We start from the raw sequence: 26,139 nt of genomic DNA, 5'->3' as shown, positions 1-26,139 counted from the left end.
TAAATTTTTCCAATAATTTTTTTTTTCAGTTATTTGAATTTTTTTTAATTGCATACTTTCCCTTCCCGTAAAAATTAAATTTAATTTTTTGTTTCTTTTTTGTTAATTTTTTTCCCAAAAAAGTTTTGGGAATTTTTACTTAGTTTTTGAAAATTTATAGTGTTTTGTTTTTAAATAATTTTAAATGTCTTATGAGGGAAAATTGTATTGATTGGGGTTAATATTTCAGTTTCCCGCCATTTTTTTGGGCGAGAATATTTTTTTTTAGAAATAAAATTATTTTTTCGGGTTTTAAAAGTAATTTACCAGCATTTTAGGGCCAAACCCCCTTTTTGAAAAATTCGTTTTCCCAACTTATAGCATAAGGTAGAAAAGGCAAAAGAAGAAGACGAGTAAATTTGGGGTTTTTGGTATGTGTTTAAAATTTTTTAGGGATTTTGTGACGAACTTTTAAAGAATTTATCTATTTCTATTTGGGGAGTACCCAACCCCTCTCGCGAGTGTTATAGGCAGGAAATTGTGCGCGTGTATGTATATTCCCTGAATAAACTATACATTGAACATTATAGAACTATGCATTGAACACTGTATAACTATACATTGGACATTGTAAAAACAGTAAATTATGCATGTGTTGCTTGTTTGTTAATATTGAAAGTTTTTATATAAAATAAATAATAAAAGATATCCTCGTTAAACTTTTGTTGTTGTTTTTGTTGTTAATTTTTATTGTTTTTCTTGAAAAGTGTTTACATTTTAAAGCAAAATAAATTTTAAAAAATGGGGCCGGGTTGACCAGAAATAACATTGGTTTGGGGCCGGGTTGACCAATTTGGGGCTGGGTTGACTTGGGGTCGGGTTGACTTGGGGCCGGGTTGACTTGGGGCCGGGTTGAATTGTACCGAATAAAATCACATAATTGTAATTTGTCAAAAAAATTTTTTTTTTTTTTAAATTAAAATACTGGTAAAAAATAAAAACACCTAAAAAGCTTGTGTTGGGATTTAAGAATAAACGCCCCCACTAAATCCTGGCTTTGTAAAAGTTTTTAATTATTTAATAGTTTTTAAAAAAGAAAAAATTTTTAAATTATGGAGCAAAATGTAAAAATTTTTTGGTTGAAAAACATGGGATTAAAAAGCAAATAAATTAGCCAAAAATTAAAAACCCTTTTATTTGGGATGAAATAAAATTTTTAGAATGCTTTTAAACGGAAATCCCAAATTTTCCCTTAAGGGTGGCAAACTTTTTTGGTTGAAATTTGGGATAAATTTCAGACCCCAAAAAACAATTTTTTTCGGGGGTTTTGTGAATTGTCTTATTTTTTTTAAAAGTGCCCCCGGGGGTAACAAAAACAGTGTTCCTGGCTAACCGTACGTGACACTAGGTTAAACCACTAGCTAGCTGTTTTGGCCTCCGGGCTTTCCCCTTTCATAATTGTTTTCTTTCCCTATCCGAAAAATCAAAAACCCCTTTTAAACAATTCCTTTTTTCCCCTTCGTTTTGTTATGGGAAAAATAAATTTATAGTTTTTCGTATATATAAATAAAAAGAAAATATGTTTTTTTAAAATTCGGCATTGCCGAAAAAAAGGGGAGAAAAAAGGTTTATTAAAATTCCGTCAGGGACGCAATTTTAAAACCGGGGGTTTTAAAAAAGGACAATGTATTTTTTAATTTTAACAGGGGTAAAGGGTTTGCATGAAAAATTCCGTTTTTTTAAACCGGTTTTTTTTCAGAAAACCCTTACTTTAAAAAGGGTTGTCACGAAATTTTATCTTTTTTGAAAAGTGTTTATTGAAGCTTTAAAAAAAGACATTTTAATTTGAAACTTCTTTGTAGTTGCAAATCAGTGCGATTCCACTGTCAGCTGGATGCAAACTTAAGTTGCCATTTTTAAGCTGAACTTTTTTATATATACTTTATTTTTTATGGTTTGAACAGACATTTCACCATGTCTTCAAATAAAGAATTTGTATTTACTCTTCGTGGAGGGTTAAAAGATGCCTGCATTAGGTCTTGGGACATATGGCGCAAAAGAGGTTTGTAATTGATTTGAATATCTTTAACAGCTTTACTTAGCTTCTATAATCATTCCATCAGTTTTTTTTTTTATCTAATTGCAAACATAAATTATGCAGCAAGACATTTGTACTGCCAGGTTCCCATCTATAAAGAAAAGAAAAAAATACGGTGTATCAACTTGTTTTTTGTGAATTTTGGTGGTTTTTAGTGCCTTAGTTACCAGTTTAATTTAAGTAATACTAATAGGCTGTATCATCAAATTTTGCCTAAAGGGCAGGGATTTTACAATATCAGCTACATGTAATTGTACTACACATTGCTATTTTGTTCCATAAAAGAAAGAGATTCTGAGTGACCCAGAACAAAAATATCTCAGAATCTAGCTTTGGCAATTGAAAATATATATATACCGACAATAAATAAAGTTTGATTTGATTTGATTTGAAAAGCCTTAAGTTGCTATGCTTTCCTTAAGTGTAGGCAAGGCCAGGGATATGTATTACTGGCTAGGTTATTACAGGTAGATATGCCACTCATTTTGCTTCAGATTTATAATTTTAATATTAACTTGATAAATGCATGTACACGTGCATTTAATTTTTGAGAAATTCAGTTCTAAAATATTACCTTAATAATTTTTTTTTTTTATATTTTTTATATATAAATACAAATTTTAAGTACAAATTATTTAAAAAATTCAATAGTAAATGTATTTGATTTTCGTCTCTGACAGACTGATGATGATGTTTTCAATGCTGTTCATTATGCTGTAAAGACTGGTTACAGACATTTAGACTGTGCGGCAATCTACAGGAATGAGAGAGCTGTTGGTAGTGCCATTAAAAAACTTATCATAGAAGGAACAGTAACAAGAGAAGATTTATTCATTACTAGCAAGGTTTGTTTTATCTTTTACTTAAAACTATCATACAAAACTGGAAAAAGCATTCACTGGTTAATGCAGTATCATATATTTTTTTCATTCCTTCGTTTTGTACATACTAAATATTATGTGAACCAGTCTGCTCCCTAATGTGACATCAAGTATTATGTCTGAACCAGTCTGATACTTTCTGGTGACATCTATTACTGGTGACATCTAGAATTATGTAAACCAGCCTGTTTCTTAGTTCTTACTGATGAAATTTGATTTGTTCGGCACCTTGAAATTAAATATAAAATTTTGTTTATTTAAGTTAGCTTTAATCCTTTTTCAGTTTTTTGGAGATTTTGAAATGTGGATCCTCACTAAAGGCTATTCAAAATTCTGTTTATGTTTTTTAATAAAGAAAGTGTAAATTATTCCCTAAACAATATGCGATATTTTAATATTTTAAAATTCAACACAGTTTTTATTTGGCTTTAAAATTTTTGTAATTTTGTATTCCCTGATTTTCCCTTTTTGGGTCAAATTCTTTTAAGATTCTATGGTGAAAAAGGCCTCCTTAAAAATTTAAGAAAATTTTCTATAATGTTTATTGAGCTAGTTACAGTTATTATATACAGATTATCAACATGTACAGCTACAATTTTGTTAAATAGATATTATTTAAATAGCCAAAGGTATTCTTGTATGTTTTATATTCATGTTCTTATTATGTATTATACATTATTCATGTATATTATTCACTTAATATGAACGAGATGTTCAAATTACATAATAAAAGAACTCTTTAACAGAGTATATGGCAGATATGGCAGGCATACACCAGATCAGCATATACCAGAGAGGAGAGAGTAATGTTAAATTTTCATCTTGATTTATTTTCAGTTATGGAATACCTGTCATAGCCCGGATCTAGTACGAGCCAGCTTAAAGAAGTCCTTAGATGATCTAGGCCTTAAATATCTAGATTTGTATCTTATACACTGGCCTATGGCTTATAAAGTGAGTAGATTTATGTGTATGAAAGTATGGATGGGGTGGGGTGTAAGTTTAAAATACACTGGTTACAGTGATAATGAGCATTACAGCTATAGGCGTTTGAAGGAATGCACAAAGGTGATAGTCAAGTGCTTATAAGTTTTTTGCATTAAAATGAATTTGTCTATAATGGAAGGTCTGTAATACAATTAAGAAATATTTGATAGTATTTAGTGTCAGACTGATGGTTATTAATTATTATATGATTATATATTAAGAAATTTTACTACGTTAGACCTAGTATGTATAAAATTTTAGAATTATTAATCAGTGATAATAAGATTATTTTTGCGTAATCCTTGCTCTGTTATATACGAGAAAGCATTAGCTATGAGAATAGTAAGTTCTACAAATCGTTTGAATTTTCAGGTTAATCCTCTGTGTAACATAGCGTGAGATAAATAAGTTAATTGATTGCATAATGATCTAACTTTAAATATGAGATTACAATTTGCTTTGATATATATTTTTTAGATATGTTTTGTATTAAACAGAATTATTAAATTAAGCAATAAAACACATATGCTTTGCTAACATTTGACTATGATATTATTATGTAATGTGACTTATACTTAAATATATTTAATTGTTTGTATTGTGTAGACGATGTATTTTGTACAAGTCTGAAAATAAAGTTTCTGTTCTGTTCTGTTATTGTCAGCTACATGACCCAATATATTAGCAGATAATAAAATGTTCTAGAACAAAATATTAAGATTCACAATATAAATCTTCAAACTAAAATAATAAGCGCTTAAATAACTTATTTCTTTTAAGGAATATTTTATAAGAATATCTTAATGATGCATTTCAATTGTTTTAATCAATATTTGAGATTCTTACAGAAAATGTGCCAATTATAGACGATTCCACTTTAAACAAAGATTTTGCTTAAAAATTTAACAATATGATAAGGCAAATTTATCCTTATTCTTTCCAGGAAGGGGGAGATTTTTATCCTAAAGATGAAAATGGAAAAGTTATATTTTCTGATGTTGATTATGTGGATACATGGAAGGTAAGGCAAAATGCATCTACTTGAAACATTATCATTTTATGGCTTTATTCTTCACTTCAGAAATAGAGTACTCCACTTCTTCTATGAATGATTTGGTATAATGGCATTTTCTATTATGTTAACTTAGAAAAGTTGTTTGGCCAAATTTTAGGAAATCTGATGGCCATTTTTATAAAACATAAACCATAGATCTCTGACATTGTACATGTATTTATCATTGTTTGAATATTGATCGATGACAGTCAATTGATCCAAATGCATTCAAGATTAAAACAAAATCTATATTATTAGTTGACCCCCAAGGACAAGTTACATAATTTTAGCTAAGTAATTTTTGCTAGTAATTTTTTTGCATGCAGCACTTCACCTGATGTTTGTAATCGTCATTCTTTCCATTAAGATTCTTAAGTGTGATTTTTATCAAGGTTTATACAATATTCCTCATTTTGAGACAACCAAATATATAGATTCATACACTAACCATAAAATGACATGACATTTGTATTTAAAACAGAGGATTGCACTGTCATGATAAAGCTTTTCTTTTAATTAGAAGAATAGGGAGAGCTGTTAATCTCACCCTGGGTTGTCATCACCATCACACTTAGGTTAAGTTTTTGCTTGCATCTTGGTATTTCCAAAATTATTGAAAGAAATGGGTTGAAACCTCACACATTTGTTCTCTGTGATTATCTTAAATGATGGGCACAGGTGCCATAACTGAGTCACCTTTTTACAGAGTCATGCCTTTTTTAGCTCACCTGTCACAAAGTGACAAGGTGAGCTTTTGTGATCGCTTTTCGTCCGGCGTCCGGCCGTCCAGCGTCCGTCCGAAAACTTTTACTTTAAATGACATCTCCTCATAAACCACTAAGCCAATTTCATCCAAACTTCACAGGAATGTTCCTTTGGTGGTCACCAAAAAATTGTTCAAAGAATTTAATTCCATGCAGAACTCTGGTTGCCATGGCAACCGAAAGAAAAAACTTTAAATATCTTCTTTTAAAAAACCATAAGAGTTAGAGCTTAGATATTTGGCGATGAAACATCTTCTAGTTTGAGTGTCTACCAAGTTTGATTCAAATAAAAGCCCTGGGTCCCAAATTGGCCCTGCCCCTGGGGGGGGGTCATTGATTTTCCTATGATGATATTAAAAATGTAAAAAATTTCTTTTAAAGACCAAAGAGCTAGAGCTAAGATATTTAGCATGAAACATGTTTAATGGGTGTCTACCAAGTTTGTTCAAATAAAGCCCTAGGGTCAAAATTGGCCTCGCCGGGGGGTATTGATTTTTCCCTATATGCATATAGTAAAAACTTAAAAAATCTTGTTTAAAGAACTCAAAGAGCTATGGCTAAGATATTGAGCATCAAACATGTTCTTATAGGTGTCCTAACAAGTTTGTTCAAATAAAAGCCCTGGGGTCAAAAGTTGGCCCGCGCGGGGGCTGTCATTGATTTTCCCTATATGCATATAGTAAAAACTTAAAAATCTTCTTTTAAAGAACCCAAAGAGCTAGAGTAAAGATACTTTAGCAATGAAACATGTTTCTAATGGGTGTCTACCAAGATTTGTTCAAATAAAAAGCCCTTAGGGGTCAAAAATGGCCCTGCACCGGGGGGTCATTGATTTTTCCCTAATATGCAGTATAGTAAAAACATTAAAAATCTTCTTTTTTAAAGATACTCCAAAGAAGCTATGCTAAGATATTGAGTCATAAACATGGTTATTATATAGGTGTCTACCAAGTTTGTTCAAATAAAAGCCCATGGGTCAAAATTGGCCCCGCCCGGGGGGTCATTGACTTTTCCTATATGGCAATATAGTAAAAACTTTAACCATATCTTCTTTTAAAGAACGCCAAAGAGATAGAGCCTAGAGATATTTAGCATGAAACACATGTTGCTAAATGGGTGTTCTACCAAGTTTTGTTTCAAATAAAAGCCCTGGGTCAAAATTGGCCCTGCCCCGGGGGTCCATTGATTTATCCCTATATGCATATAGTAAAAAACTTAAAAAATCTTCTTTAAAGAACTCAAAGAGCTATGGCTAAGATTATTTAGCATCAAACATGTTCTTATAGGTGTCTACAAGTTTGTTCAACATAAAAGCCCTGGGGGTCAAAATTGGCCCCGCCCAGGGGGTCATTGATTTTTCCGCTATATGCAATATAGTTAAACTTAAAAAATCTTCTTTTAAAGAACAAAGAGTTAGAGCTAAGATATTTAGCATGAAACATGTTCTAATAAGTGTCTACAAAGTTTGTTCAATAAAGCCCTGGGGTTAAAATTGGCCTCGCCCCGGGGGTCATTGATTTTCCCTATATGCATATAGTAAAATTTAAAAATCTTCTTTTAAAGAATTCAAAGAGCTATGGCTAAGAATTTTAGCATCAAACATGTTCTAATAGATGTTCTACAAGTTTGTTCAAATAAAAGCCTGGGGTAAAATTGGCCCCGCCCCCGGGGGTCCATTGATTTTTATATATGTGTTATAGCAAAACTTAAAATCTTCTTTGAAAAAACCCAAATAGCTAGAGTTTAGATATTTAAGCATGAAACATCTTCTAGTAAGTGTCTACAAAGTTTTTTTCAAATAAAAGCCCTGGGGTCAAAACTGTCCTGGCCCAGGGGTGTCATTGTTTTTAACTATATGTTGTATAGTAAAAACTTTTAAAAAATTTCTTTTTAAAAAGCCCAATAGCTAGAGCTTAGATGTTTAGCATGAAACATCTTCTTATGGGTGTCTACCAAGTTTTTGTGCAAATATAAAAGCCCTTGGGTTAAATTGGCCCTGCAACGTTGGGGGGGGGGGGGGGGGGGTTTTGGGGGGGCCTATATACAGGTGAGCGACCCTCAGGGCCATCATGGCCCTCTTGTTTTAAATTCAAGCACTTAGTATAGTTGAGTGTGCTGTCTTTCGGACAGCTCTTGTTATAAACATGCTCTTGATTTTGACCAAATTTCAATTAAGACTAATTTAATCCTTTTGAACTTATTTTCCTCCTTGTGGCTGTCATGAATCTGGTACATTTCTGATAAATTTTTATCATTCTACTTCTGTAAGACAGCTTGTCTCTCACAAACCTACTTGAATGTTAGACAGTAGACATCTTGATCTTGTAACATTTAGTCAAGGAGATGTGTTGTTTGTCTGGCCTTGGAAAATGTTCTAATTTTAGAACTGCACTTGTGGATAGATTATTGCACAGATATAAAGCCAAGGTCATGTGATCTTATGTTGGACAATTGTTGGAAAAAAACACAACAACATTGAAAGCTAAAGAAAAGCGTTTTCTTTTTCATTGAACTGATTATATTTATTAGGACAATTGTTGAGGATGACAAGTACATAACAATTTGTGTTTTGTTAATGTGAACAAGTCTTTCAAGAATTTTATTGCAGAATTTCAAATTTTAACTCTTGAAAATAGCAACAGTATAAGTTTCACATATGACAGTTTGCTTGTTAAAAAAATCATCATATAATTAAAAAGATTTTTTTAAAAAAAGAATTGCCATTCATTTACCTAATTTTTTTAGCAGAATTTCAACAGAATATGCTCAGTAAAGAGTTACTTGCCAATAATCTGAGCTGTAACCTTGATCTAAAGTTCAATTTTTAGCTCAACTATTTAAAGAATAGGGAGAGTTATTATATTCACCCCAGCATTGACATCACACAATTTTTTGCATGTAATTTGGTATCTCCAAAACTACTTAAGAGAATGGGTTGAAACTTCACACATTTTGTTCTCTGTGAGTATTTTACATGATCAGCACAGGTCCCACTATTCTGAGTTTCCTTTTAACAGAGTTATACCCCTTTTCTTATTGTCGAGCACTGAGAATAATGGAATGTTGTCTAACTGACAGTTCTTGTAATTTCTATCACACTAGACCTCTTAGAGTTACTGATATGATGATATTATGGCATAATATGAGATAAAGTGGACTTAGCCTCAGGGTTTTCATTGGCAATCCATATCATTGGTTGAAAAGCTGTGAAAATCATTTGTATTTTGGGCATGCAGATTAAAATATCTCCCTTGACCGTTGGCCAAATCGGTTGTTTTTGTTTGTACATCTGTTGCCTCAAAAAAAAATGAAAACCCTGAAGCCTGTATGTTTGCTTGTTTTGTTTTTTTAGTCATATGTAAGCCGTGCCATGACAAAACTAACATAATGCATTTGCAGTCTGATCAGGATACATGCTGTTCGCTATCAGTTTCTCTACTTATTATAGAGTTTGTAAGCGAACAGCATGGATCCTGATCAGACTGCGCGGATGCGCAGGCTGGTCTGGATCCATGCTGGTCGCAAACCCATTATGTTGGTTTTGTCATGGTGCGGCTCATATATGCAAGGGCAAGAAAGATTTAACATCTGTTTGATTACAGGCATTAGAAGATTGTGTAGATGAAGGTCTTGTTAGAAATATTGGTGTATCAAACTTCAGTAGTAAACAAATACAGCGTATCTTAGATGTTGCTAGAATTAAACCACAACTTAATCAGGTATGTCTCGTTGAACCCTCTATTTGAAAAATGATAGCAAAGTTTTGAATGAGAAACAACACCCTAAATAAAGATGCTTATTTCACAGTTATTTGTACACTTAATTAATCAAAATTATTTATCCCTATTACCTGATATGAAAGAGTAATTAAAAAGGTATTTTACAGTTTTGATTTGTATAATGGCAATAATAAGTAATAATACAAGACAGCTTTCTTGTAAATAGAAACAGTTTTCAGTGAACTGTTGCCATAGTGCAAGATTTTAGTAAAATATTAATTTTTTGCTTGAACCCATTTGTACTCCATTTAATGTAATTCTCAGTGCTTATGTAAGTCAAGTTTGATAATTGAATAATATATAGAAGAAAATAATTGCTGATATTTAGCTTGACTTTTCGTGGAATATGGACAGCTGTTGTACTCAAGTGGATGTTGACACTTGACACCGTCACACTTTGGTTAAGTTTATATGTGCATGGTTATATCTCAAATAAGTTTATATGTACAAGGTTATATCTCAAATAAGTTTATATGTACAAGGTTATATCTCAAATAAGTTTATATGTACAAGGTTATATCTCAAATAAGTTTATATGTACAAGGTTATATCTCAAATAAGTTTATATGTACAAGGTTATATCTCAAATAAGTTTATATGTACAAGGTTATATCTCAAATAAGTTTATATGTACAAGGTTATATCTCAAATAAGTTTATATGTGCATGGTTATATCTCAAATAAGTTTATATGTACAAGGTTATATCTCAAATAAGTTTATGTGAGCAAGGTTATATCTCCAATAAGTTTATATGTGCAAGGTTATATCTAAAATAAGTTTATATGTGCATGGTTTATATCTGAGTTAAATGATATGAGTTGAACCTTCACACACTTGTTCCCTGTAATTATCTGACATGATGTCACATAACTGAGTTACCTTTTTACAGAGTTATGACTTTTCTTACTGTAAAGAACTGAGAATAGCATAGTCGAGCACATTGCCTTACAGACATCTTTTGTTGCTTATAACTTTAGCATCACTTTATGAATTTCACTACATAAATGTTTGTGAAGGATGATTGTTTATATTACCTAGGTGGAGTGTCATTTACATCTATCTAACTCAAAGTTACACAATTACTGCCAAGAGAACGGGATTGTGTTACAAGCCTATGGTCCTTTAGGTTCACCTGGAAACAAATCGTAAGTTTGTGTATACAATAAATATAATTATTTTTCTGATTCACTTTTCTGAGCAAATTGTTTTTACTCTTAATTTTGGTTATCGGTATATGTAATAAATGTACATTTAGATTAACCTTACTTTCATCAAATTTTGTGTGAATGAAATTATTAGTTTAATCAGGGTCTTTCAAATAGAAGTTTTAAAGACCTTGGTGTAATGTTAAAGATTTATTGTTATTTATGCTTTCCTTATATTTCTGATTTTGTATCTGATTAAAAATTAGAGTTGTTATAGGTTCAGATATATTTTCTTGTATTTCTGATTTTTGTATCTGTTTAAAAATTAGAGTTGTTATTGGTTCAAATTTTTTTTTCTTGGAAATCTTACATTTGACACATTTAGTTTTTAAATAACATAAAACATCTTTAAGTCAATTCATCATTTTCAAGGAAAGTTTCAAAATAAGTACTGACTGAATAGTGAATAGTGTAAACCATGATCAGATGATCAGATAGCACAAGTGTGACGGCTGATCTTGGTCTGCACTGGTGGCATGAGAAGCATCTAGGTTATTAGTGTTATATTTGTTTATATTGTATATATATTTACAGAGAGCCACCACCAAGGTGTTTGGAAGAACCAGTATTATTAGAAATTGCTAAAGCTAAAAATAAATCTCCTGCACAGGTAGGCATTGCACCTCATTTCTTTAGTACTTACCAGTGTCTTACAGGGGGGGAAAGTGGGTAAGTTGTAATTTGTAATTGGGTGCTCTCTCGGTCCTCAAGCTGCTTGTCCCTCCTAGATTTTGGTTAGAATCTGACAGATTTTCGCCAAGAGCTTGAGAATGGTATCAATCTAGCTAATAATAAATCAGTGGTTTTACTTAGACATCAGCTTATTTCTGGAATGATGCATAAATTGTCACCTTAGTGCAATAACTCCTATTAAATTTAGAAGGACTTAACTCAATTCTGCACTAAGGTGATGATATGAGGTATTCTGTTTGGTGTAATGCTTGAATGATGAAATGAATGACTGAAAACTGTGTAGATGTGATTAATGCATACTGTATTATTTATTGTAAATAGATGAGTTAGATGAGTAAATATGTTGATGAAAACTGGAGGATGATAAGTCTGTTTGTTGGTTTGTAGACCACATCATTTCTGCTAGATATCTCGTGCACCATGTGACTTAACACTGGTTATACTTTGAAGGATTGATGCCACTATTTAATATAAGACCGCTAATATTTTTAACATGAGAAGTTTTTGAATTCTTTGTCAGTTAAAAACTTATCTTTTCAAGTAGTTTCTAACTTTTCCTTGTGCCACAAATCTGAAACAAAAACAAATTTTTTTTTTATCCCAGCACAAATGAAGTGGCTTAATATATTGTAATGTATCAAGTTGACAAACAGAACATGTCTTGATAGTCAGAGATTCAAAGATCTATCATTCTCCATATTAAGCCAGTTTTTTTTTTTAATTAAGAATAAAATGGAAAAAAAAAGTTGTTCTTGAACTGTTCCTTTATAAAATTTCATTGACTGCATTTTCAACAGGTATATTTACAGAACATTTAAAATAAATTATGGCAATTCATGATTATGATGAAATAGTTGTTTTGTGATTTTTTTTCCAGGTGAATTTAAGGTTTCTTTTACAAAGAGGTTTGTCAGTTGTACCAAAAAGTGTTAGGCCACAAAGAATACAAGAAAATTTCCAGGTGCTGTATAATTCATGTACAAGTTTATAAGTTTTCATATTTATATGAACTTTTCTTTCATTCATTAGCTCAACAATTCAGAGAATAGTAAAAGCTATTGGCATCAACGTAACACTTTGATTAAGTTTTTTTCGTGCAAGTAAGTAACTCTAAAAATTAATGATTGAAATGGATTGAAACTTCACACACTTATTTGAGAGCATAAAAGGAACTCTCAAAGGTGCATAATTATTATGAGCATTTTAACAGAATAATGGCTTTTCTTCAGCATAGAAAATTCAACATTATCGGGGCTCTGGTTTTATTTACACCAAACACAGAGAATAGTCAAGCATTTTATCATACTGACATCTCTTGTTTAATTTTTATGTTATAACAGTTTTAGTAACTGTTTAAGTATAACATTGTTGTTAATTTAATTATAATTATTTTAATGAAAATACTAATATCAAGCATGCATGTAACTGTGTGTCAGAATTTATGATTTGTATTTGTGTTCATAATTTCTTAAACCAAAGTTTTGAATCTAGATACATGTTATGATGTACATAGATATTTGTACAAGATAAAAAAATTCAGAAATTGGATAAAAGCAAGTTGATAATTATGGAAATTGGATAAAAGCAAGTTGATAATTATGGAAATTGGATAAAAGCAAGTTGATAATTATGGAAATTGGATAAAAGCAAGTTGATAATTTTGGAAATTGGATAAAAGCAAGTTGATAATTATGGAAATTGGATAAAAGCAAGTTGATAATTATGGAAGTAAATAGAAATTTGCTTTCCAGATTTTCGATTTTGAGTTGTCTGCTGATGAAATGAAACAATTGCTGAATTTGAATCGAGATCAGCGTGTACATACTGAAGATGTGTAAGTTATGTGTAATATGCTAGAAGTTTGAACAACATATGTGTAATCAAAAGTCTTCGAGTTATGCAAGCTTTCAACATTCCTACATGTTTGCTCCATCACTTTTCACATATATAAATTTAAGGTTAAGTTTCTTATGTAAGCTCTTGTACGTCTGTTGGTGTAATATAAATACCTGTTTTCTTTGTGTTATACAAAATTTTGCATTATTTAGGCAGCCATTGTCACTTGACAAAACGTTTTTGGTATTAACTCTAGATGTGCAAGGAAGATGTTTTAAAACATGTTTATTACATGTTGAAAGCTTGTATGTTCAAGAACATACATACTGTAAACCTTGTCTTTAGCAAACATGGTTACACATGTTACAAACTCCCAGTTATTATAAAAAGTATTTCCCTCTGGCAAAATTAGCAAAAATACATTATATTGACAGTGTTTATGATTTTAATTTGTTATGATTACAAAAAAATACATATGTTCTTTCCAATTGCTACAACCAGGGTTTACTGTATATATGAAAACATTGGTTAATAATAAACTGTGGTGGTTAGCCCTTAACCTGCTGAGTTTCTTAAATGGACTTGTCCAACATCCATTTTGGGTCTGTCCATTATCAATTTTTTGGGATATCAAGATGAAAACTTAAAAGTAAGTCAGCCAATAGTATTGAGCCAAGTCAGACTGCACAAATGTGCAGGTAGACCGGGCTCTAGTACTGGTGGCAAAGGTTTATCATCTCAAGTTCCAGCAGGTTATGGGGTTTAAATCCATAGTTTATGTATGGATAAAAATTGAGTCTCGCCATGACAAAACCAACATAGTGCGCTTGCAACCAACATGGATCCAGACCAGCCTTCGCTTCCGCGCAGTCTGATCAGGATCCATGCTTTTAGCTTACAAACCCTATTAGAAGTAGAGAAACTGATAGTGAACAGCATGGATCCTGATCAGACTGCACGGATGGGCAGGCTGGTTTGGATCCATGCTGGTTGCAAATGCCTGATGTTAGTTTTGTCATGGCGCGGCTCAAATAAAGTCTATGGTGAATGTAGCATATCCAGTTTTCCTCTCCAGATTTACGATTTTGAACTATCCCCGGAAGAAATGAAACTTTTACTTGATTTAAACAAAGACTACAGATTTAAAACTCAAGAAGCGTAAGTGATTAAAACACTGCATGCAAGTCAATGTTGTAGTTTAAAATGTCATAACTATGTCTGCAGGTATATATGAGTATGAGTTATTTTAACTAAAAATCAAATTTATTAAGTGATATAACTTGCTGTATAAAAGTACCATCATATTTACCTTTGCTTGTTAGTCCCACCCTTTTAATATTTCACTATCCTGTAGCGTAATTAGTATAACAAAAATTGCTGCTGTTAGAAATATAAAATATGTAATCACATTGTATCCGTTTAAGTTAACACTTATTATAATCCTCCATGCTTTTCACAACTTTCATTTATTTTGTATTTATAGAATCTGTACTGAGTTGTTACTAAAAAAAAAAATCATGAAATCAGTTCAGGAGAGAGTTTCTTTCAACTAAATAACAGGATTAGAAAGTATATGAATGTTGGGTTGGATTTTGTTCATAATACATCAGGGCTGTCTCTGTGATTTTGGTTAACTATAACTGTAGAAGGGAAATTTTCATGTTGTTTTTCCTTGTATGGGGGATTTCGGGCAATGTTTTCTTAACATACATATAATAGTGATAACACTCATTTTTTTGTTAATGGTTTATTGCTTTTGGGTGGTTTATTGCTTTTGGGTGATAAAGGCAGGTAAAAATGTAAAAAAAGGAACTTTGAAGGTTTATATTTAAGGGAAAATATATACTTTTTAAGGAGGGAATGATAAATTGAGTGTCTTGTACATTATTCTATACATGTAGCTATCAATGTATGTATATGTTCTTAAATAATAGCCATTATTTTAAACAGAATTTCATGTTATAACATTTTAAAAACAAGGGAATTCATGCGATAATGTTATTTTTGTTGAACATTTTATGTTATTTAGTTTATTGAGCAACAGTAATTTGAAAACTTGATTAAAGTAAAATTATATTATTACATGCTTTTCGGTGGTTTATAGAAATATATCAGTGATATAAAACTGGTTTTAAACAGTGAAATTATCAATTTGATAATTTCACTGTTTTGAATTTAAGCCCCTTACGTTGTTTCAGTGAAATACCAGCGTGCACAGTACTGGGAACCAACTTAATGACGTGACGTCGTAAATGACGTCACGTTGTATTATTATTTGGCACGCTTTTCATTCAGTATTAGGTTTAATGTCTTATTAAAACGTCTCTTTGCATATAATAAAAAGAAAATTTGTTTAGTTTAGTGTAAGATCGAAATATATTTCACCTTGTGAACACCAAAAGTTCATATGTCACTCGTGGCTGCGCCACTCGTGAAATATACCTTTTGGTGCTCACTCGGTGAAATATATTCCGATCTTACACTGAACAAAACAAATATCCTCTATGTATCCATTATATTATCCATGTATATCCAATGTATGGTGTATAAACTTAAATTTCTTCAAATTTATGATTTGGTCATGTGAAGCCACAGATAATCCAATGTCAACTTGAATTGAATTTTTGTTATCTGAATATCCTTTTGTATGTAGTTAATGAATTATTGGCTCTTTGCCATTGCTTTCAATTCTACTTCAGTTATATTGTTAAAGCTGCATGCCTCAAAGAAAATCAGACTTGAGAAAATTGTAAAAAGATTCAAAATTTATAAAGTAATAATTTCAATCTTGTGTTATCTATTTATATAATTTGAGCCGTGTCACGACAAAACCAACATAGTGCATTTGCGACCAGCATGGAACCAGACCAGCCTGCGCCTCCGCGCAGTCAGATCAGGATCCATGCTGTTCGCTATCAGTTTCTCTACTTGTAATAGAGTCTGTAAGCTAACAGCATGGATCCTGATCAGACTGCGCGGATGGGCAGGCTGGTCTGGATCCATGCTGGTCGCAAACGCATTACGTTGGTTTTGTCGTGACGCGGCTCATTTCATGTTCTGAGTTGGGTAAGCTCTAAAAATGAATCCAATGCTTCCAATGAGAATCATTGAAGACCAAGGTGTAAGTTTTGTAGAAGTTTTTAGGCATTTGCCAGAAGTTCAATTTTTCCTACTCTTGAAAGCTATTTTTCTACATAAAACATAATTGAAATAATACTAAACTAAAAGTTTTCAGGGTTTTCTGATATTTTTAACGTTTTACTCAATCATTGACTATACCAAACTCACCTTATTATATTTGTATGTTTCAGAGCTAAGGATCACAAGTACTACACGTTCAATGACCCTTTCTAAAAGATGAAACAGCTCGCGAGAGAAGAAAAAACATGCAAGCCAAAAAAAAACGCCAAAGTATTATAGACAAGATGGTGCCTTTTATAAACTTTTATGATTTTACCAAAAAAAAACAACAACAATGTGCCTTACATAAAACTGTTAACAGCAATCAATTTAAACTATGCCCAGTATATTATTTGAATATTATGTTTTATAAAATACCCGGAATTGTTAAGCTTTTACCTGTGTACGACAATTGATTTGCTTTTAATCATGATATGTATGCTCTATTTTGCTTTGTGAGGTTTGTAAAAAAAGCAACAACTACATGTAATAAAAAAAAGGGAATTATTTCTCAAATTTAGGTAAAATATATTAAGCCCATCAATTTTTACTAGTTTTATATATGTAAGAATTAAGACATTGTCTTTGCAGTCATCATCCATGTGAATTTATGTGCTTTCAGCATCATTTAAACCAAAATAGATGTATATATATATGTATGCCTAGCTTGATAAATACAGTGTTTGGTATGCACTTTAAATACAACCTTCATCTTTGAAATTTCAGGGATTTTTTTCGGCATTTTAGAAAAGAAATACATGTAACTATAAACCAAATTTTGAAAAATTAAGTTGTTGATATTAATTCATAAAGGGCCTTTATGAAAGTTTAAGAAATGAATAATTTGATTATCAGACATATCCCTGAGATGTAGTTCAATATTCCTCATTTTTGTCATTATGTAAGTTTTGCTTTTGTGTTGAACCTTTGTGTTGTAGGATATTTCTGGTGTATTACTAGTACATTACTAGTATATGGCTGATATATTACTTGTTTATTTCTGGTACTTAACTAACATGTGACCGTCATATTACTAGTCAGAGACATAGATAACATCTACATCTCTTTACTAGTACTGTACTGGTATATTTCTGTTATATTACTAGAACATTACTGGTACGAAGGTTGTCCCAAAAGTCTGTGACAAATTTTATAGACGGTTCATTTTTAACGCCAATAAATAATAATTCACACATTTAACCGTTAAGTTTATTATTTAACATTACAACAAATCATTTATAAAATATTTACTCTAGTTACTTAGAAATTTCAGTATGAACAACATTGGTTTGAGTTGCAGGCGCACGTCAAATAATTTACATTTTGTTATGAATAGGCTAAAATTAATTACGTATATTTCAAATATCTGATTATGTGTCTGCACAATGACACGTTGACTTCCTCTGCTGCTATGTTTACATTATCTCAGAAAATTTTAGTTAAATAACTTAAGAAACGAACATGCTACAGATAAATGAAAATATCTCGTAGAAAATAGGAAAGTTAAAATGGCGACGTTGGAAGAATTTGCGGTGCAGTGAACAGATCACTCAGGTTTCGTGACTATTTCGAGATGACACTTGTTACGATTTTCAACAAATATACCAAATAGAACAGTTTAGCAACATATCCTGAGCATTTGTTTACTACATGCATGAACAGAACAAGAGTTCTGCACTACAAAAAGCGAAAATAAGGAAGACACGAAAAGGAAGACCAATCTCCATCGCCTATTTCCTACAGCTAAAAGCAGGTGCAACGGGACTGGAAGTTCGCGTATAGCCAAAATTTATGCATGCCATCCAAACATTCAATAGACATTAACAACCACATGATTTAAGTCTGTAATTGACGATTTATGGGTAAAGCTGCACCATTATTTTGCATTGAAAGCCATTGAGAGTATTTCATGTATTTGAGAAAGGCGCCTTATATAGATTTAACACGGTCTTTGACGTTTGACGCGCGCCACGATTCAGATAGTTGCCATGGTATTTACGGCATATGTTTGTTGTTTGTTGATATTTTTCTATGTAAATTTGTGAAAATGTTTCAATAATATGAGTCTATAACATAGTAAAATATCAAATTCGTACCTATTTTATCTAGCTTTTAAACAATCTTGTGACAACCCTCGTATATTACTGGTACATTACTGATATATTACTAGTATGTTTCTGGTATGTTACTTGCATGTAACTGGTATAAAGCTGGCATGTTGCTGATATATTACTATATAACTAGCATAATACAGGTAAATTACTGGTATATAATTAGAACATTACTGATATATTTCTGTTATATGACATGTTACTGGTATATTACTAACATGTTACTGGCATATTATACTAGTACATTACTGGTATATTACTGTTTATAAGTCTTCCATTTTAATTTTTATGAATATATTTTATTGATCATGTTTTTTCAGACTTATTTTAAACATAAGAAATATGGTCGATAGATTTGTTTTTATAAAAGCTTGTTTGGTGTTGTAATAAGGTGCTATTATATCATAATTTATGTGTACATTAAAAAGATAAAGTGGATAGGTTTACAATTGGCGCAGTTTCCTTAATTATTTCATATATTGATAAAAACAATAGAAATGTAACATATGTTTAATCTTATGAAATGTTTCTTGAAAAAAATGTTGATGAAGTTCTAAGTGATGTAGAATGAACATAATAATATTTTGTTCTAGAACATTTTATTTTTTGTTATAAAGAGGATATTGCATGAGTGTAGGTTTAAGACTGAATTTATGGAATGAGTTGAATAAAATTATATTATGCAACCTCTGGCGAGCAAAATATCATTTTATTCAACAAGTTCAATAAATTCAGTAATGACCTTACACAAATTTGATATTCTATTTATCACATACCAAAGGAAAGACCTTTCGAAGTGAAAAAGTAACATTTTTCATTGACGTGCCTTTAGTATAAAGCTAACATTTAGCGAGTCTAAACACTAACTTTATATAACGCAAATGACCTCACGTCAAAATATATGCATGTCCATACAATTCTATTTTTACGCAAAAAGCAACATGGGTATGTGATAAATAAATATATGAAATACCCCATTGTGTATCTCACATTTACCAACAACTTCCATGTACAATGTATAATTCTTTCGTGGTTTGTTGTTATGTCTATTATGAAATTCCATTAAAGTAATTATTCATTTCTTTACAGACCAATTCACTTTAATGGTAATTTGAATACAAGGAAAGGCCTTTAGAAAATTTGTTGACAGTAGCAAACTGCTATATCTAATTGAACAAATCCAGTGTTACAAGTAAACAATGTATTTCAGGTCTCTTGTAAAATTTAAGTAATTTTTAGAATTATTTCATATAATTGTATGTATTGTTGTAAAACCATTAATTAATTACTAGTCATGATTTTTCTTGATGTAGATAAGTTTTTCTTCAGATTGTCCTTTAAAGCAGCATGCCTCAAGATTGATGCTAGTTTTCATGAACATTTTTAAACTGTATTTAAAAGTAAACTTTATTGAAGAGAACAAAGCATTATTTTTTCCAATCCAATGAAATTACAACAAAGAGGTCAGATTATGTAAGAATAGCCCTTACTTTGTAAGTTACGCAGTAGAAATGTGCTTGATTTATACTACAAAATTAGTCATTAATCACATTTAATATTGTACTAAGGTTATTACTTGAAATTTGAATTCTTTTACTTATCTTGCTTAGATTCTTAACATTTTTATGCCCCCACAAAGTGGGAGCATATAGCGTTGCACTTGTCTGTCCGTCCGTACGTCCGTCTGTACGTCCGTACGTCCATCTGTCCGTACGTCCCAAAATCTTGTGAACTCAACTCCTCTTAAACCGGATGGCAGACTTTGCTTAAACTTCCAGGGATGAACAACCTTAATGTGTAGATGGCAGTAAAGGAAGGAATTTTCGCTGCGACCAAATTTAACAGAATTATGGCCCTTTGTTGATTTTTTCACTATATACTATGTAGAAATTTTGTTAACGCAACTCCTCTTAAACCGGATGGCAGATTTTGCTTAAACTTCCAGGGATGAACAACCTTAATGTGTAGATGGTAGTAAAGGAAGGAATTTTTGCTGCGACCAAATTTAACAGAATTATGGCCCTTTGTTGATTTTTTCACTATATACCATATAGAAATATTGTGAACGCAACTCCTCTTAAACCGGATGGCAGATTTTGCTTAAACTTCAAGGGATGAACAACCTTAATGTGTAGATGGAAGTAAAGGAAGGAATTTTTGCTGCGACCAAATTTAACAGAATTATGGCCCTTTGTTGATTTTTTCACTATATACCATATTTATGTTGTCAGTGGGGGCATCCGTGTCCTTTGGACACAGTTCTAGTTTTGTCAAGTTTGATTTTCTTGAAATATTTTGGCTAATCTGGAGGCATGCAGCTTTAATTAATATTTCAACATTATCAGAGGGATATTAATTTTTGTCTTCAATCAAAATTTCATTTTATGACATTATACATATATTCTATAATACTTTCTTTACCAATAATTAATAATGTGGGGAAGTTGGCTTTTATTTGTGGAGACAAAGCAAGAAAGAAACACTAAAACTCCTGTCAAATCAAAAGATGGTGTTCCTAACTTGTATTTCTTTGCATTTATTTTATTATTATAGAAAAATGAACAGTTTTAAACTCGGTATGTCATTTATAAATGTTCAATTTCTGCAATTAGAAAGTTTATCATACCTGGAAGAAGGCTGTTCAGCCGAAATTTTGCATGGTGTGAATTGTGTTATGATATCAGACAATTGGTTGAATTAAGTGTTAACAAAAATACCTATACTGAACCAAAAAAGAAACTTTCGCAAAGTATGTGCCAGTTGTTCAAGGGTACGACTTAGATGTACACACTTATATACATGTAGTAGCTTGCAAAACTCATTGTGTTTGCAAAATCGGTCAGCTTATCCCCGTATAAAAGCCCGATATGTTTATTCAACGTAAAAATCGAGTTTCAAAAGGATTGAAAAACTGTACTAACATATCTACATCCAAACTTGGAGAATGTGAAAGTTTCTTTTTTGTTTTAGTATATTTGCTTACTGTATCTGAACTTTCGCAATATTCATTGCACACAAATATAGTGAAAATTAGATACTTAAAGAAAAACCTGATAAATGGTATATTAAAGTGAATTTTAAGAAAATGCAGTTGACTTCATAGTTTTTACTATTTATATAATTTTTATCATACTAAGTCAAAATATACATATCTGAGTTAGTCTTTGAAGGGCATTTTTAACGTATATATATTACTGTAATCTATAAACTATTTTCTATAACCTTTCTGAGAAATTGGCAGTTGTAATGTAGGTCAAAAGTGCTATTCCATATTGTTAAACATATTTAATCTATAACCTTAAGTATTGATAGATCCCTACTATGACTTTTTATTTGAATAACAATAGATTTGACCTAAAGCATTGACATATGCTCTTTTGTTAAGAATTATTTTGTGGTGAAATTCTTATTATAATTCACTAATCTGACTAATATGATAATTCAAATTGGAAAGATTAGTGTCATGTAGGGATCTATGCATAAATGTACATGGACATTTTTCAAATTCATTCTGTAGAACCTTAGACAATTCCATGCCCCTCTTCTGGCCAATACTTGTTGGCTGGAAGTCAATTGCTCATATTTGTTTCTCTCAGACAAATTTATTTAATACAGATACATGTACATTTCAATCAGTACTGTATTTCATCAATTTGTTCATGTTTTATTATATATAATAGTGTTAATAAGTTTCATTGGTATAGGTCCCCTTTATTAGGGCTTCCTTTTCAGGCATATATGGCATACTTGAGATACTAGAATTAAATAAGCCGCGTCACAACAAAACCAACATAATGGGTTTGCGACCAGCATGGATCCAGACCAGCCTGCGCATCCGCACAGTCTGATTAGGATCCATGCTGTTCGCTTACAGACCCTATAACAAGTAAAGAAACTGATAGCAAACAGCATGGATCCTGATCAGACTGCGAGGATGCGCAGGCTGGTCTGGATCCATGCTGGTCACAAACGCATTATGTTGTTTTTGTCGTGACGCGGCTCAAATGATGATTAAGCTTAGAGGAGTAGGGGGAAAGAATCAAGAATTGTATTTTATGCTCAATTAGTTATCTTTATAACGGATATCACAAGAAAATTTGTAAGCGGGTCAGGCAACAGTATAGAGTCTTGTCTCTAGACTGCCCTGGCTCTTTACTGTTGACTTTTTAGTTATGGTTTCAGCATAAGCTAGAATTAGGACTTTACATTTTAAATATTACAATTCAAGTAAAAAACATTACAGTTCACGTAAACCATTGCTCAATATTTACAGTATTCAACCAGGCCAGTTTTCAGCAATAGATTAAAATCAGGGATTTTTTTTTCATGAATGAACATTTTATATATAGAACAATTCCCTATGTTTTTTTTGTTTTTTTTTTCATGTGATGTGTACTTAAATGGCTTACAGGTTGTTCTTAAAACTAAACAAAAAGTGATGCATCATTTGATGATTTCCTTGTCCAAATGTTGGGCAAATATTGTAGGTTATCGCTTTATTATTCATATAGCATAATGTTTAGTAAAAGACAGTTATTGATAATTCTATTTTATTCATTGATTAAGTTAATTAATGTTTAAAGCAGCATGCCTTCAGTTTAATGCTAATTATCATTGAAATTTTGGAAAATGTATTTAATTAAAAGTAAAATACATTGTTTTGTGAAGTGAACAAAGAAATGAAATGACACACTGAAAACGCCTATTACAGTATAGGTAATTTTAAAAAGAGAGGTCAAAATATGGAAATATAGACATTACTGTAAGTCACAAAGTAAAAATATGGGGATAAATAATGCAAAAGTCGGTGATTAATCACACATGAAATGTGAATTAATACTTGAATCTTTTTACTTTTCTTAAAATTTTAGTACATTTTTCGCAAGTTTAATTTTCTTGAAATATTTTGGCTCATTTGAAGGCATGCAGCTTAAAATAAATAAAGTATAAATCAGTGTTGTGTTAACACTGGTCTATAAACCATTAGGTTGTGAATTTTTAATTTGAACACATGCATGTATTTAGAATGGATTGAAAATCTGATAATGTTGTTGTTGTAGTAATTTTTTTTCTCGCTTACCTATATACACATAGAAATAAATAAAATTAATCAATTAAAAACTATTTGAAACTAAATGGTTAAAAAACTAATTATTTAAAAATGCTAGAACAAGAAAACTGTTAGTAAATCAAGTAAATAATTGGATTTTCTCATAAAATTATATGCCGATCATTTTAAAATGAAATCATAATGGCAAATAAACATTAGTAATGATGTAAATGAAAGTTATTTGCATACACATTTTTTTGCTAACAAAAAGAACATTAGTATTGTTGTTTTCAAGCCAAAACTTGAAATATTTATATTTTCTAGTATTTTTCTTTTACATATACATATAATAATATTATAAAAGTGCCTGAAACATTCTATTATTTCATGTTATCTTTTGTGAAGTTAATTCAACAAAAATGTCATTTTAAAAAGACCCAGTTGAATTTAATAACACATGCAAGAAATATGTTGAAAATTATTTGTTGTACATTAAGTTAAATATAGATTGTAACATTGGCTATTGTCAAACTCGTCAGCATTATAAAAGAAGGTAATTTTAGATTCCTAGTAAACCAGAAATGAATATCAAACAAATGGATATAATTCCTGCTATGTGAATGTGATATTACATGTGTGTAATATATAGATACATATTAATGCTTATATTTTTATTGAAAACTTGTGACAACATTAGAATAGACCTTTATATATCTGAAATTTTAAGTCGTTATCCTTTTATCTAAGAATTTTCAAGCCGTTTTATGACATTTTATCCTAGCTTTTCGATTCTGATCCATATTTTGAAACTGGTAATGTCATATCTTTTTAATATGAATGTCTACCAAGTCTATGGACTAATTTTTGTCGACTTTATAGGTACGTCTGCTTTTTGTTTGGGCAAACTAAATACATTGTATACCCTTGCATTCAGTGCAGATCAAAATCACACAGCACAGACTTGTTGTCTTATCATGGACTGCACTGTTAGCTATTCAGTCAGTTCATATTTTGAAATTTACCCTAAAAATGATAAATGGCCTTGTCCAGATTGAAAGATTGAAAAGTCCATTTAAGATATTTAGGGTGGTAAGATTTAAATAAATTCCAAAAAAATATTATCAGTATTAAAATTTTTGACATCATATACATAGTATATATATCACAGTATTTCAGTTGGGTAACATTTTTTTGTGAACAAGATTTACAAGTTATATGTTAAGCATTAAATTCCAATGGTTTGTAGGATGAGAATAATTCATTCCAAATGATATCTTACGAAGAGCGTACCTTCCAAACATTGTTTTGTAATAAATGACAGCAGTATTTATACGGTAGTCTAAAAATAGTTTTATATTGTACAAACTATGCTATCACATTAAAACTAAAGAAGAAAAGCTGTGATCAATTTGTTTTCATTTAAACATATTTTCTTTTACCCTAGCCCTGACACAATTTGCCTCTGTTTATGGAAAAGAACTGAGGGATTAAATGGTTTAAAGTTGGCAATCTTATCCCTTTCAGGTACAGCCGATAAGAGTTCAGAAGCCACTTCCTCTTGAAAGGCTCAATACTGAAAACATTTACATGTCCCCACAATATCTGAGGCCCAGTTGTTGAGCAAATTTAAATTTGTAAAATTGATGTTTCAACTCAATGTCTTTATAATTCTATTCAGATGAGCCATTATTCCTTTTGAATTTTATGAAAATATTCCATGGCATATAGCTTTATATGCTTTAAAACATATACAATTAAATGAAGAATAACAAAAGAATAACAATAATCTGTTTATAACATTTTAATTACATATATAAAACAACCTATGTGAAGAGTGTATTATACAAATTTCTCTCAGTCCTAAGAGTATTCTTTAATATATTTGCAATATATTCGCAATATATACATGTACATGACTATATTGGCACATCGAGAAAACCAGTCTTAATGACATTTCTTTTTGAAATATGGTTTTTATTTTATTATTGCAGAGAATTTTTCTTCCTCCTCCATCTTATAAACATCCCTTTGAATTCCAACATAAATAAACTTTGAAAAACCTAAAATAATTAACACACGATAAAAAGCATTTTTATGTGATTCGCCTGATTGCACATTATTGACTTATCGTAATGACCAGTTTTTCTTGCTTTAGTTGTTGTTTCATATTTACACCTGCTTAATTCAACTGGGTGAGCATCATTGATGGTTTGACCCGTCGACAAGGTGAAATTTCTCCATGACATTTGAACATTGAGACTTTAAAGTCTGTATTGACATGTCAGTGCTAGAACAGACTAAAGGTCTACAGGGTTACAAATGACTGATGTTTAAGCTTCAAGCTTTATTCACATACAAGCTAAAATGAAATATGTGCAGTGAAGTGTTACATGCTTAGCATTAGGAAATAGTTTGAAATATGTGAAGTGAAGTGTTACATGCTTAGCATTAGGAAATAGTTCAAGTTCTAATTAAATGTTCTATTATTGAGCCCTTAATTTGCTGAATGTCGTAAATTGAC

The 26,139-nt window shown here is 31.0% G+C and overlaps 1 protein-coding gene across 2 annotated transcripts; it reads left to right on the top strand.

The window, feature by feature from the left end:
• Window positions 1-2,736: 2,736 nt before the first annotated feature.
• Window positions 2,737-25,015, top strand: LOC132714406 (aldo-keto reductase family 1 member B1-like). 2 transcript variants are annotated; one of them, XM_060697294.1, is made up of 9 exons: window positions 2,737-2,922; window positions 3,796-3,912; window positions 4,889-4,966; window positions 9,366-9,482; window positions 10,582-10,688; window positions 11,283-11,358; window positions 12,319-12,402; window positions 14,353-14,435; window positions 16,589-25,015. In XM_060697294.1, exons 2-9 carry the CDS (start codon window positions 3,901-3,903, stop codon window positions 16,629-16,631), a joined length of 600 nt encoding a protein of 199 aa, XP_060553277.1. In that variant the 5' UTR covers window positions 2,737-2,922; window positions 3,796-3,900; the 3' UTR covers window positions 16,632-25,015. The 2 variants fall into 2 exon arrangements, with proteins under 2 accessions (XP_060553277.1, XP_060553276.1); XM_060697293.1 differs by lacking the exon at window positions 14,353-14,435 and adding an exon at window positions 13,193-13,275.
• The last annotated feature ends 1,124 nt before the right edge of the window (window positions 25,016-26,139 follow it).

The sequence above is a fragment of the Ruditapes philippinarum genome, unplaced genomic scaffold (genome assembly GCF_026571515.1).
Source record: "Ruditapes philippinarum isolate M1 unplaced genomic scaffold, ASM2657151v2 ctg5245_1_1_1_1, whole genome shotgun sequence".
In the NCBI taxonomy this organism is placed as follows: domain Eukaryota; kingdom Metazoa; phylum Mollusca; class Bivalvia; order Venerida; family Veneridae; genus Ruditapes; species Ruditapes philippinarum.
Note: the sequence above shows the minus strand (reverse complement) of the source record. Positions and strands in the feature narration are given on the sequence as shown.

Bases quoted from the DNA above. Each gene is read 5' to 3' on its own strand.
- LOC132714406 (XM_060697294.1), top strand. The intron at 9,483-10,581 runs GTATGTCTCGTT...TATATTACCTAG, and splicing joins TTAAACCACAACTTAATCAG to GTGGAGTGTCATTTACATCT. The intron at 11,359-12,318 runs GTAGGCATTGCA...TTTTTTTTCCAG, and splicing joins AAAATAAATCTCCTGCACAG to GTGAATTTAAGGTTTCTTTT.